The sequence below is a fragment of the Alligator sinensis genome, unplaced genomic scaffold, assembly GCF_000455745.1.
Source record: "Alligator sinensis unplaced genomic scaffold, ASM45574v1 scaffold109_1, whole genome shotgun sequence".
In the NCBI taxonomy this organism is placed as follows: Eukaryota; Metazoa; Chordata; order Crocodylia; family Alligatoridae; genus Alligator; species Alligator sinensis.
Window position 1 is genome coordinate 1,765,383 of NW_005841852.1, and position 13,847 is coordinate 1,779,229.

At 48.3% G+C, this 13,847-nt stretch overlaps 1 protein-coding gene across 3 annotated transcripts in view; it reads left to right on the forward strand.

The window, feature by feature from the left end:
* Positions 1-10,438, forward strand: part of LOC112551534 — an 18,707-nt gene extending 8,269 nt beyond the window's left edge. Inside the window, exons 2-3 of one of the 3 annotated variants that reach the window (XR_003095838.1) lie at positions 8,365-8,736; positions 9,658-10,438. Coding sequence is in view for 1 of the 3 variants with exons in the window: in XM_025212975.1 (XP_025068760.1) it covers positions 8,157-8,736; positions 9,658-9,680 (603 nt within the window). In the remaining 2 variants the exon portion in view is untranslated. Of the gene's footprint in view, positions 1-8,014; positions 8,737-9,089; positions 9,323-9,657 lie in introns of those variants that run through there. The other 2 variants (XM_025212975.1, XR_003095839.1) reach the window with 2 other exon arrangements.
* The last annotated feature ends 3,409 nt before the right edge of the window (positions 10,439-13,847 follow it).

The following is a 13,847-nucleotide window of genomic DNA, read 5'->3' on the forward strand; positions in this document are numbered from 1 at the left end:
GCGGCAAACCCAGAAGTGGACTGGAAGTACTTCTGGTTCACTTCCAGGTCTGCCAGGGAATGCACTGCCCCCCACCCCCTCCCAGATCCCCCTGGTTCCTCAATCAGACATGAGGGGGCCCCAGGTGCCCCACCCCGACCCAGGAGGCACCAGTTGCTGAGTTGGGGGGCTATGAGGGGGGCCCAGAGCACTACCTGGAGGACCCAGAATTGGACTGAAAGTGCTTTTGGTCCACTTGCGGGTCTGCTGCCAAGCATGCTGGGGAGCCCCACACACTCCTGTGAGACACTGCATCCACCCCAGTATCGCAGCATTCATGAGCCGCCTGGTACCTTGAGGTATGTAGAAAAAACTATACAGGCAGGGGATTCTTGGCAAAACTTTGTTCTCATTGGGAAAGACGTAAAGGTCATGGGGGTCAACACAGTATTTTCTAAAGAAGGAACAACAATTTCCATCCCACCACACCCCTGAGGACTTTATAGTTTCTAACAATCGTAAGACAGAAAAAAAATGAGGAAGCGGAGGGACCAAGAACAAGTTTGTGGTCAATTGCTTATTTAAATAACCAGTCACACTAGACACCCTCATTTACAATAGCTTTAAACTTAACAGGCTAGTTCTTGGTTTTTCTTACCTCTGTATTGTGCATGTATAAAACTTTTACATGTGAGCAGAGCCTATAAATCCAGAGTGTGAAGGTTTCCCAGATGCTCGTGGTTACTTCTAAGAAAGATTAAAATGAATAATTGTCATAACCAAAGTTTGGTTCTGACTCAAGTCTGTAGCCGCAATCACCCTGGTGTACACATAATATATGTCTGTCTTCCATCAGTTGTACAAAAGTGGTAGAATCCTAACTGATTTCAAAGCAACTGAACAAAACCAGACAAATACTTCTGGCAGATTAGGGGCTGTGGCTGAACACAAGTGTTTGTATTCATTTGAATTCTGGGCCACAGTTTTCAGGCTTTTCTTACTTCTGTACAAAGTAGTGATAAGTCATAATGCAGTATTTACTCTACAGCTGGGCAGGAACTGTCACTGTTCCTTTTGCACAGTGGACCCTACCAGTATCTATCTAGGACAGGATGTTTTTCTGTCATAGTATATCAGCCTTGGTAACCCTGGTTTCTGCAAACACTTTGCTTGCTGACTGGATATGCCTTTTCAGATCCTCTCACTGGCTTCCTCAGTTTTTATGTTCCTTCTTCTTGCTTCCAAGACACATTTAACATCTACTTACCTATTTAGGTTAACTCACCTGAGCAGCACATGCCACCCTTTCATTTACCTATACACCTTCTTATAAATAGCACTATGACCTCAGAACAATTAATTACGTAAATGCAGATCTACCACCTATTTTCAGTGATCCTGGTTTAAAATTTGCAAATTCTCTGATAAAAAATTCCAGGTTCTCTGATTTAAAAAAAAAATAATAATGTTTTTCTGTGATTTAAAACGAAACACCATTATATATATAGTGGCCCTCAATGCCACTAGCCTGGCAACACTTCTCCCCACTGCCCCTGAAGGAACCTCCCCACCCCCTTCCCACACTGGAGGGGCAGGCACCTCCCCTCTGACCCCGCACCTGGACACATTCCCCCAGCACCAGTGGGCACCTGCCTCCCCCCACACATTTATCCCTCCACGCACCCCTGCTGTGCATGCACACGCACACGTGTGCGCGCACACACACACACACACACACACACACTTGCATGCCCCACAGCCCCCTGGACAGTCCCCAAGACCTGGCTCTCCAACCCCAGCAGCTGGGTCATTTAGGGATATAGCCTTTGGCATGAGTCTAGAGCAGGAGTTTTCTGCAGTAAATGGAAAAAACAGATCCTGCTTATTATCATGAATACTCATTAGTGACCAAAAAGGCAGGTCCTTATCCTGAGAAACTGACATCTGCAAAGGCAACAGAAAAAGAATGGGATGAACAAGACACTACTAAACATCTCAGTTTAGCCTTTGTTGTATTCCATGAACCATCCTATGTTTATTTAAACTGAAAGATCCACAGGACCAGGGTGTCTTGATACCCAATTTACTTGGGGGGGTCTGACCATTCTGCACTGTCCCCCAGTCTGCAATCCAGTTCTAAATGCAGCTTAAGATATCAATGACCATCTAACCTCTCATGTGTGCTGGGGCAGTCTCTAACAAGTCTGCTACTATAGTAAATGACATTCCCTAGAGCACCTTGGGATATAGCCAAGCAAGCGCTTCTTTCCAAAAGAGGCATTCTCAAATCAAAGGCCTTGCATTTATGTTTGGAATATGGCCCCATCTGATTACAGAAAGCCTGAAGTTTGGAAAGCTTCACTATTTGCCTGAATATTGTCTAAGTTCTGAAAAGTAAGGGTGCCCTGACCTGAAAAACCTTGAGAACAACTTGTTCACCTACAGAATTGTACCTTCCACATTTGGAGTGAGGAAGGGTCAGAAAGAAAGGAAGGTTAGTTTTCATGTTTTTAATAGTTTGCTATTTTTAACGCAAAACTGGAATGTACCATGTTTTACACACAACTATCCAAAGAACCAGATGATTAAAACACTCAGCTAGACTCGGTGAGGCCAGTGATATTGTTCTGAACGCTGGACTATTTACTTGCCTGTGTGGGTTGAATTATTTGTATCTGTTTCCATGCAACAGAACACAAGTTTGTCGCTTGGACCCATAAAAAGCAAGCTGATTTTAAAAAGTAAGAGATAAGATAATGGAAAAGCAAAGGCAGAGGAGTTGGAGGACATTGGCCAAGGCCACATAACACACCCATATTGATGGTGCAATCCTAAGACTTATGAGTTCTTAGCTCACAGCTTCAAGCTTAAACAAAATGTGCTGCTTGCATTTTCTATTTAGCAGATTTGTAGATATCAGTCAAGGATGGTTATACTCTTCTATATCCCTTATCAGGTTTCTTGTTACAATAGAACTGCTTATGGTCTCAGAAAAGCCTACCTGTCGCTTGTAACAATGTATACGAATAGAAAACCACAAACAGTAACAATTACATCTTATATCATTATGTCCAATGCCAGAGAAAAGCTGCATACTAGGCCTGTGCAAGTTGGCAGCGATCCGATCCAGCTTCGGATCCAGCTGTTTTGGATGGCTGCAATCTGATCCAGAGCTCCGGACTGGGTTTCCGCCTCAATCCAGCCAAAGCAGCTCTGAAGCTTCGAAGCCACCTCAGAGATCCGGCCATAGGGTATCAATGAAATATCTATAACTTTGTTGTTTTTTGTCCAATTTGGATGAAACTTGCAGGGATGGTAGACTCTGCTTAGAGCATGACACTTGCCAAGTGTCAAGGAGATAAGTGCAGTGGTTTGGGGGGAACTGCACCTCAAGCTGCAGACAAGCAAAACTCGGGCCAAGGGTGACACTGTGTGTGTGTTAAGGCGCAGTGGGGTGACAGCTGCAGGGATGGTGGCCCCTGCTGTGATGCCTGCCAGCTGTCGAGGAGATCAGTGCAGGGGGGTTCTGGGGCCCTGCACCCCTAGCTGCTAACAGGCAAAATTCGTGCCATGGGTGCTTTTGGGACTGACTGTCTGTCTTGGGGCAGTTGATTGTATTGATTCTTTCTTCTCCTTAGTCTGGTTTTGTAGGTGCTAATTGATGGCAACTAACTGGCTATATTAGGTAGTCCTGTGTATTGAGCTGGTCCCTGAGTGAATCATGATTGATTGGTAATTGGTAACACAGTAGCTTAGCAGACAGGCATGCAGTAGTCTCTCCCCTCTCCGCCCCAAGACAGACACAGTCAGTCCCACAAGCACCCATGGCACGAGTTTTGTCTCTCAGCAGCTAGGGGTACAGGGCCCCAGAACCCCCCTGCACTGATCTCCTTGACAGCTGGCAGATATCATGGCTGCAGCAGGGGCCACCATCCCTTAAGCTGTCACCCCGCTGCGCCTTAACACACGCAGTGTCACCCATAGCATGAGTTTTGCTTGTCCACAGCTTGAGGGGCAGTTCCCCCCAAACCCCTGCACTGATCTTCTTGAAACCTGGTAGGCTTTGTGGCCTTAGCAAGAGCTACCACCTGCAGTTTTGACCCCCTTGTGTCGTAACACAGACGTGACAGGAGTTTTGCTTTCAAGAATTTGGGGTGCTGTTCCTCCCAAACCCCTGCACTGATCTTCTTGAAACTTGGTATGCTTTGTGGCCTCAGCATAGGCTATCACTCCTGCAGTTTTTACCCCCCTATCTTGTAACGCCTAGACATGACATGAGTTTTGCTTTCAAAAATATGGGGTGCAGTTTCTCTCAAACCCCTACACCAATCTTCTTGAAACTTGGCAGGCATCATGACCTCTGCAGATTATACCACTCCTGAAAATTTCATCCAAATCTGACAAAAAACAACAAGGTTATGGGTATGTTATTGTTTCCCCATTATACCCTATGGCCGGATCTCCGAGATCTCCGAAGCGCTTCAACCCTATGGCCAGATCTCCAAGGCGGCTCCGAACCGCTTCGGGAAGCTGAACAAGGCCAGCGCTTTGAACCGGACATGCTGCTTCGGAACCCGAAGCATCCAAAGCTTCTCTGGATCCGAAGCTCTGTCCGAAGCCTCGCACAGCCCTATAGCATACTGCTTGGAGCATTCAGTGCCAGCTAGTGTGATACAGTGGGTGCCAGCCAAGAGAGTGCCTGGAACAAATCAAATGTTTCACTTCCTCAGCCTGGATTCCAGGGCACTAGGCAAATAAGCGTGATGCAGAGCAAGATGTGGTTGTTTCATGGAGCCCTGGGGAAGCATGGAAATGGGCGCATTCCACACGCCTTTATACAAGAGAGGCTTTGATATGGGGAAGCATTTTTTGTAATGCTTCAAACACAAAACATAAAAACCAAAAAAAAAGATTTCAAACTGCATCTCAAATATTGTTTCCATTGATGGCATTTTTCAAGCACAGGTTTCTTTCTTTTATTGGGAACTCTGTTCTAAAGTGTAGACCCTGTCAGGATTCCTAACATGGACACAGTCTACACATCTACATGTGCACATTAGCCTGTTTTAATGCACATTAAAACATCACAAAAAAAGTGTTTGCTTTCACTAATTAAAATGCTTTCACATTAAAATAGGATATGCCTTTTCTAGTACCTCACAATGGAGGTACAAAATTTTAATGTGCAAAAGCACATTAATGAAATGTGTAGATACACCCAGCAAGGTAACTAAGGCAGGGAGACTAGGGCATCAACCCTGGGCACCAGCTTGGCCGGGGGCAGGGGTGGGGGGTGCTTTTTTTTTTAAAGCAATCATCATTACTGCTTTGTCTGACACTGGGAGCAGCTGCTACCCAATGTGCCACTGCACTAGGGTTAGTGTAACCAAACAGGCAGCACAAGCAGTTACCTATGGTTGCTAATTGTAGAAAGCAGCAAAAATGAGGCATAGGTGTTGCACTTCAGACATGCTGATTACACGGGAGGGGCAAAACACCTGCAGAATCCTAGTCCCACCCCTCCTGCCTGTGGGGAGGCTGGGAGCTGGAACACAAAGTCCAGACACTACCAAGAGCACAGAACTGCCCATTTATGCTCTGCCTGGATCTCTTTGTTAATAGATACCAGATTCAAGACACAAGGCATGTGTAACAGGAAAGCTAACACTCCTGTTACTTTAAGGGAAAACTTGCAGCAGATAGTTCCTTGTAGCCATCCTTAAGTTATCTGCCAGGGCTCTAAGCAGTGAGGAAACCCTGTTACCTAGGCAAGGAACTGACCATTAGGGAAAGGGGAGCACCTGCAGTGGATTAACAAACCACTGCCCCAGGTGAGCAGGCTGCTGCAAGCAGACCATAGGGCAGAGCCTAGCTGGGAAACAAGGAAACAGCTGCAGCTGTAATTGTAAGCTCCCAGGGCGACTGGATGGCAAGCCCTGATGAGTCAGCCATGCAGGTGGCAGGAAAGGAGCTCTATCTTAAAAACACTCTGCCAGAGTGGTTGGATAGGAGCTGCTTATTCCAAGGACTGTGGTCTGAGAAGGGGCAAAGACAGTGCTAGAGAGCCCTGAGAGGAGAAGAGCTTAGGGACAGGGGGCCTGGAGCCTGAGAAGGGAAGAGATTTAAGAACCTGGGACAGGCAAATGTGGTTAGTGAGTCTGGGGCCTGGGCAGAGCAGAGAGAAAGGCCCCAGGGGGTAAGGTAAGGGGCTGGAGCATGAAAGCCAGCTCCAGGACAGTGGGCTTTGGCTAAGGGACCAGCTAGAATAGAGGGGCAGAAGCTGGGAAGGCCAAAGTCCCAACAGGGGAGTAAAGGCTTGAGGTGGCTTTGAGGACAAGTATCCCACTTAAATGATATTGCATAACACCTGCAAGGCATGGGCATGGATGTAGGGGAGGTTCAGAGGCTGTGAATATCCCCTAAGGAAATGGGTGCCTCAAGCAGAGAGGGTCCAACTACTAACAGACTAGGTTCAAGTTAGTGGGGACCAGGAGGGGATAGGGGATGCTGGCAAAGGAAGGTCAAGGATGGGTTCTGGGACTCTTAGACAGCTTTCTTTTTATAACTTAACAATTATATGAAGGTGTGGTGGGTGAGACTGGAAGGGAGGGTACTCAGAATCAGGGCAAGGCAGTAGCCTCCAGGGAGTAGTATAGTCATTTGGCCTCCAGGGAGTAGTATAGTCACCCTTGGGGCCTGGCTCTGCTACAGCATGCTATACCTTTTGTGGTTTATAAGTATCAACTCGTGCCTATTAGGGGTGTGGAAAATGGGCCATATTCGATTTAGATTCAGCCTGAATTGGGAACAGTGATTTGATTTGTTGATTCAGATCACTGTCCACAATTCAATTCAGCTGAATCAGAATCTGAAGATTTGACGCTAATTCAGAGAATCAGCAATTCAGCCATAGACACAGATTTAAATGTTTTTTCTACATACCTTGAGGTACCAGGAGTGGCTCATGAACACTGCAATGGTGGAGCAGATGGAGCATCCCACAGGAGCAAAGGGGGCCCCCCCATGTGTTTGGTGGTGAACCCGGAAGTGGACTAGAAGTAGTTCCAGTCCACTTCTGGGTCCACTGGGGAGTGTGCTGGGGGGCTCCTGCATACCCCCTCAGCCCAGCAATTGGCCATGGGGGGACCCCAGGTGCCCCCCCCCCCAGACCCAGGAGGCACCAGTCACCAAGCCAGGCTGGCATGGGGGTGCTCCCCAGTGTACTCCACGGTGGGCCCGGAAGCGCTTCTGGTCCATTTCCATGTCTGCTGCTGAGCACCCAGGGCCCCCCCCATGGTCCTGTGGGATGTTCCATCTGCCCCACCATTGCAGCATTCATGAGCTGCCTGGTATCTTGAGGGCTATAAAAAAAACGTTTAAAACTGTCTCTATGTCAGAATCTCCAAACCTTTCCAAATTGATTTGGATGGTTCCGATTTGATTCAGAGAGATTAAAGGGTCTCCTGATTCGATTTGAAGATGTGGCCGCCGAATTGGGCCGAATCTCCACCAAATCGAATCAGGGACCAAAACTTCGCACAGCCCTATTGCCTATTACAACATATACTATCATACAAAGACTAACAAGAGTCCATGTACAACTTAATTCTTCCTGGGGTTTCCTGGAGGGCGTCTCTCTAGTTTGTTCCAAATCCTTGATTGTTTTTAGCACATGGTTTAAACCCATCCTGTTTGCTTCTGTCTCAGATGCCTGGCATACAAGTTCATAGTGCTGTAAAAACAGCAAGAATGGATGGCCTTTTCATTTTAATAATTGGTGCAGGAAAGCAGTTGACATGGAAAGTGCCACCTTGCACTTCCTTGAGTTATCTACACATTAGAAGAGGATCAGACAAGTGCATAGCAAACTGAGGAAAATCTATAAGAAAAAGGTTTTTTAAAGTTCAGGGAATACTTGAATTATTCCACCTCCCACTGTCTAGGAAGGGGAAGTTTTCAGGAGAACACAGCACAATTGCTATTTGTCTTTATACTAACATAGCACAGAGTCCTCCTTCCAGACAAAATCATTTGTGGCTTCTTTGGGTTTGCACAGTCCCTAGCAGTCATATTAATCACACTGAACTCCACTGCATCAAGGATAAGTGAAAACGAAATTTCTCCAGGAACTGCAACAGGTGTCATGGGAGATGGCATCCTGATTCTTGAGACATTTCATGGACATGCATATTCCACTAGTGTTCTTCATCTTCCATAAGACTCACCTCTGGGTCAGCAACCTATCTCCTATGGAAAGTGTCCCAGGAGAGAACGGGGGGAAAGACCTCAGACAAGAAAAGAAAGTTATGAGAGGCAGGAGGGACAGGAGAGAGAAAAACAAACACAGGGAGGACAAAACAAGAAAAAACTACTTACCTTTAACAGGGGCCGCAACACAGCAGAAACAGAGAGAGAAGCCCATGCAGCTCATTAGCCGTGCCTTTATTCAGCTGAGGCCGGCCGGTGATGTCACAAGGAATCCCTGTCCGGCAGGAATAAAGGTGGTGGACGGACAAGGAGGAGGGGGAGGAAGGACCCAGGGGAGTGTGGGGATGCCAGGCCCCTTCTGGGATCATCACTGGGAAGAGAGAGCAGTGAACAGGGAGCCAAAGGAGGCTTCTGACGCTGGCCGCAGCCACAGCAACCAGGAACAAGCCACCAACACCAGAGGCGAGCAGGAAGCAGCTCCGTCAGCCTGCAAGACTTGCAGCAGCAGAGGAAACAGCAGAGGACACGCAGGAATCACCACCACTGCAGGTGGGAGTACTGGGGACCAGAGGGAGGAGTAGGAGCTCTACCCAACAAGAGAGCCTCAGCAGAAGCAGACAGAAGGATTGCAGAGAACTCAGGCATTGATCCTGAGTGTGGGGGAGAGCCAGCCACTCATCAGGGAATGGCGAAATCTTCAGATAGGGATGCTCCAGAGAGGAGAGGAGCAAGATAGCCCAGGGCATATAGAGAAAGGGGAAGGAGGGGAAGGGAGGACCCGAGCAGGGGTCAGCTCCTAGCCAGGCCATAGGGAGCTCGGCACCCAGGGTCTGATATAAGAGACTTGGGAAGGGAGTTGCTTTTTGTTCTTCTTTTTGTGTTTCTTTTGAGTTTCCCCGTGCAAAGGGGTTGAGGGGTAGGAGACTACATGAGAGTAGGAGAGACGTGGCGGAGTTCATAAGTTGGCCCATCGAGTCAAGGTCGGGGAAAAGCTCCTCCTAGGAGAGTACAGACAACACGAGCAAGACTGGTGAACACAACTCATAACAGAATAAGCGAATCGGCCTTGGAAGTTGGTATCCTGAACCGGAGAGAAATCGGGAGGCTCTAGAAGAAGAGGTACATGGTCACAAAGGTGGGACAACTCATCAAGGTGGTGTGAGGACGGGGTGTAGGGGTGGCGGAGCCCCACTAGTGACCACTGGGCCACCTGTGCCGTAGAAAATTCCCGGGATAGTCGTTCCCCCCACTGGGAACCACTCAGGTTGTGGCAGGCAAGATAGGGGAAGGCTTCCCAGGGAGGGAACATCAACATGGCATTTTTAGGGAGGCTGCAGGGCATACACCCCTCTGTGAGCGAGCCAAGGTAGCACGTGACCGATTACTCGAGACCCAGCGGTCACAGAAAGGTTTTATCCAGCCAACCAGGCACAGTTCACTGCTTGCTCACTGTTTTCCTATGTCTCCTAGGCTTCCCCAGTGCAGATCTCTGAAGACCCTCCAATCCCATCTCTCCTCCCAGCCAAAGGGAAAGGCCCAACACCAGCTGCAGGTGGGGAAAAAGCATGGAACCTCTGACTTTGCTGCCAGCTGCTCCTGCAATAGGTATCCAGGGGTGGGAGCAGGTGAATAGGGAGCCACTGCATCTGGGCCAGCGTACAGGTCAGCAGGATGAGGAGGCTGGGTAGGGGCTTTCCATAAACATAGCCTAGGAAGTGGCACACCACACAAAGCATGGGAGCCTAATAGCTCCTGGGGCATTTTAAAGACCTGCTCTGACTGTCTCTGGTTGGGGAAGATCAGGAAATTGAGCACATCCTGCAGACAGACAGGATCCCTATCTGAACAGGGCTGTGCAGATCCCTGCAGTGGATAAATGTATGGACTGAGTTGGCTGGGGGGACATTTCCCAGAAGGAGGTGTGTGTGTGTTCGGGTGCACTACGACCAGGCTGTGTTAATTCTTATGATGACAGGTTGAGAGTTATGGGGCTCTTTAGCCTGGAAAAGGGCAGGCTTGGGGCGATCTGATGGCCACCTATAAGTTTATCAGGGGTGTTCACCAGGATCTGGGGGAATGATTGTTCACCAGAGCAGTCCAAGGGATGACCAGGTCAAACGGTTATGAACTCCAGCAAGACCGTTTCAGGCTGGACATAAGGAAGAATTTCTTTACTGTCCGAGCCCCCAAGGTCTGGAATAGCCTGCCATCGGAGGTGGTTCAAGCACCCACATTGAACGCCTTCAAGAGAAATTTGGATGCTTATCTTGCTGGGATCCTATGACCCCAGCTCACTTCCTGTCCCTTGGACTCAATGATCTTCCAAGGTCCCTTCCAGCCCTAATATCTATGAAATCTATGAAATCCAACCTGCTGTTAGTGAAAGGCTGCAAACCCAGATGTAGTGTAAAACTTGCTTATTTCACTGTTACTTTGTTTCACTGTACATCTGTCCATTAGTCACAAAAATAAACCCTTTGGGTAATAGTATCTTTTGACAACTGAGAGAACGTGGTTCTTATCATTACTTGAGCACAATTATACAAACAGTAAGTTAAAGATGTTGTTTGGAATGAGAGCTGGCCAGGAATTTTGAGATAAACTTTTTTCATTGAAAAGTGTTGAGAGTTGAAACTGGAATCCTGCAGGAACAAGAGCAACCCCCCACCGCCCACAGCAGAATAACCAGTAAACTAGTTCCCAGAGCATTTACCTAGAATGTTAGGGCACATGTACATGGAAAGGGGGGGAGGTTAGTCCATACAGTTGCATTTTATGGCCCCTAAGTTGAAATGGTCATTTTTTAATTGAAACCCACCATTTTACATTTAGGGGTTTCTGTCACTGTTATGGCAAGGGGCCTGATCCTTTTTTTTTCTCCACCAGCAGAGACTGCCTGTGGCAGGCCAGTCAGGGGTGCTCCTACACTGAGACACCCACCTCACTGTGCCCCACCAAAAACCTGGCTTCAGATGCCTCCCCAGGGGCACCAACTTCTGGTCAACCCCTTCCTGGAGCACACCTGCAAGCCTGGGGTAACTGCTGCCACCACCCAGGGATCTGATCTTTATTTGGGCCCTGTATCCCCTGGGCTACACAGGCCTTGTAGACCTTGAAGGTGCTTGACCCACTGCGAGAACTTGGGGTGCTTCCTTTACACTGAAGCACAGAAAGTAGCCTCCCTAAGTCAGCCAAACATAGAGAGCATCAAGGCATGCCCAATCCCTCTCCCTACAAGTCCACTAAGCTTTTTATAGTGGAGAGCCTTATTGGTTAAAGAAGGTAGGCTTGGGGAAGGGTACAAGTTAGGTAAGGATCAAAGAATAACCCAGAGCAAACAATGTGGCTTGGTTGCCTTTTGTCATGCTTCTACATTACAATAAGATATATTTCTAGATAAGTTTCAGGTACGTTCCTCACAAGTATCATCCAGAGGCTGACTGAGCTTCCCCTAGGGGCAGGCAGTTCATAGTGTGTCAGTGAATTTCAAGATGCCTCTTCCCCCTCTCCCCCCAAGATGGAGAGGCCCTTAAATAACCTCTCTGACCTCACCCCTTGAACCAAACATAAACCAATATTCTCAGACCATGGCTGACACTGGTTGGTCAGTTTAAAAAGTGTCTGCACCCTCAGGTGAGAGTTTAGGGTTATACAGGACAGAAGACGAAATTCCCCTCCCCCTCAGGAATTTGCAACCCTGTTACCATGGAAACCAGGTGCCTGCTGCACACAAAAGCCTAGCTGTAAACACATGAATTACAAGTTACATTACAAAGGGGAGCCATTTCTCCACCACCAGATGTTTTTATAGATCTCTCTATAGACCAAAGCTTTTTTTTCAAAAGTTATACAGAATGTGATTTGGTTCCATATTTGTATGGCCCACCTCTCTCATGCTGCTTTGCTGAAACAATATTAGGCCTTTAAAAAAAGAAAATTCTCCTTTGTATAAGATGTGTACATACACACATATACACAAAGCACCCAATACAGCCAGAGCATGACAACAACAGTACAATACCTCAGACAGCTTGCCTATTTTGCTTTAAGCATAGGCAAGGAACACAGCCAAAGAACTCCAGCTGTGAGTGCATTCTCTATATCATGGTATGGTACATTTGTGCCCAGCAGGCTCTGGCAGACTGTTTAAAAATAACTGCCTTGAAGAACATGGCATTCATCTATCTACTGGGGCTTCACACCTGTCCACATTTTTTTAGAGAGGAGCTTAACAAGTACATCCAGCTTGAAAATAACTTTGCAGTCTTCATAAGGGAATCAATGTGATTTACTGGCCTGAACCAAGCCTTCACCCACCGCTGTGAGACAAAGGTTAAACCTGGTTTACAAATGGAAACCTGCAGGTTTTTATGCGACTTGCCAGATATCCAACAGCAACTCAATACCACAACTCAAAAGAGAATTCAAGGGCCATTGTAAGGGGGGCCCTACCCTGTTCTAGAACAGGAAGAGGATCCAGGGATCCCCCCCACACCTTTTCCTTCCTTACCGTTTGGGCATTTACCAGAGCATCTTTTCCCTGGTAGAGGTCCCTTCCCCCCAGTTTCCCAGTTATGAGGTCCTGATTCCCCCTTCCCTCTCACTTCCTTCCACTTCATCTCAATGTCTCTTCTGCCTGTGCCCCACAGGTAAACTCACAAGCAGAAGAACCTCAGGTCAGGGGAGGCAGTCTCGCTGTGAAAGCTATTGGGGAGGGAACCTTCTCTGACAGCATGAGGGCTGCAGAGAGAGGACTCAGGAGGCAGCCCTGAGTGAAAAGAAGCTGAGAGCCTGCATGGGAAGCAAGCTAAGTACCTTGGGCACTTTCTGTTTTGTTTTTTTCTACTTGGAGCCCACCACCAAGGGGTGCAGTGAATCCCATGTTAGGGTTAACATATTTCCAGTTCCAAAAAAGAGGACACCTGCTGGGAAGAAGGGTATATCATTATGGGCAGTGGCAGAGGAAGTCTGGCCCTGGTGCATACTAGAGAGAGGAGGAGGGGAGGCTGTGGCACCCCCTACCCTGGTCTGGGGCTCCCATACTGTACCAGGTGACTTGGCCATGCCCCTGGGCAGTATCTCCTAGGCACTCCACTCCCCATAGACTTACCTGCATCCAGCTGCTAGGGCTGCTCCCACCAGCCTCCCTGGCTGTATGCCAACCACGTGCGTGTGCATGTGTAGATGCACATGGCACCCCTGCCTCCAATTGATCCAAACGGCTCTTTGCAGGCAGGAAGGCTGGCAGTCTGCAAGGGGAAACCTGCAGTTTCCTCCTTTTAAAGAGGAAAATCCGCATTTTTCCATAGCAAATGGAAAACCTGGATCCCTGGTAAACAAGTATACCACTAGGCATAGATGTGCCTATCACAGTGGTACAAGTGTACCACTAGGCAGTGGGGGTGGGGGGGATAACATGGCTTAGCCCCCCCTCCCCCAAACATGGGGCAGCTGTGGGGCTGCAAGGCAGCCTGGCCACTGGTTTCTGCTGGCTGCAGCAGGGATGGAGAGAGGTGCCCGTGCAGCTGTGAGGGAGTGGGGCTGGGGCTAGGGGCAGGGAAGGCACTGCTCAGATGGGGTTGGGGGGTACAGGACTGAGCTGCAAGTGGCTTATCTGGAGGGCGCGGCTCCTGCTTCATGCACCCCGGGAGGCACCGGGG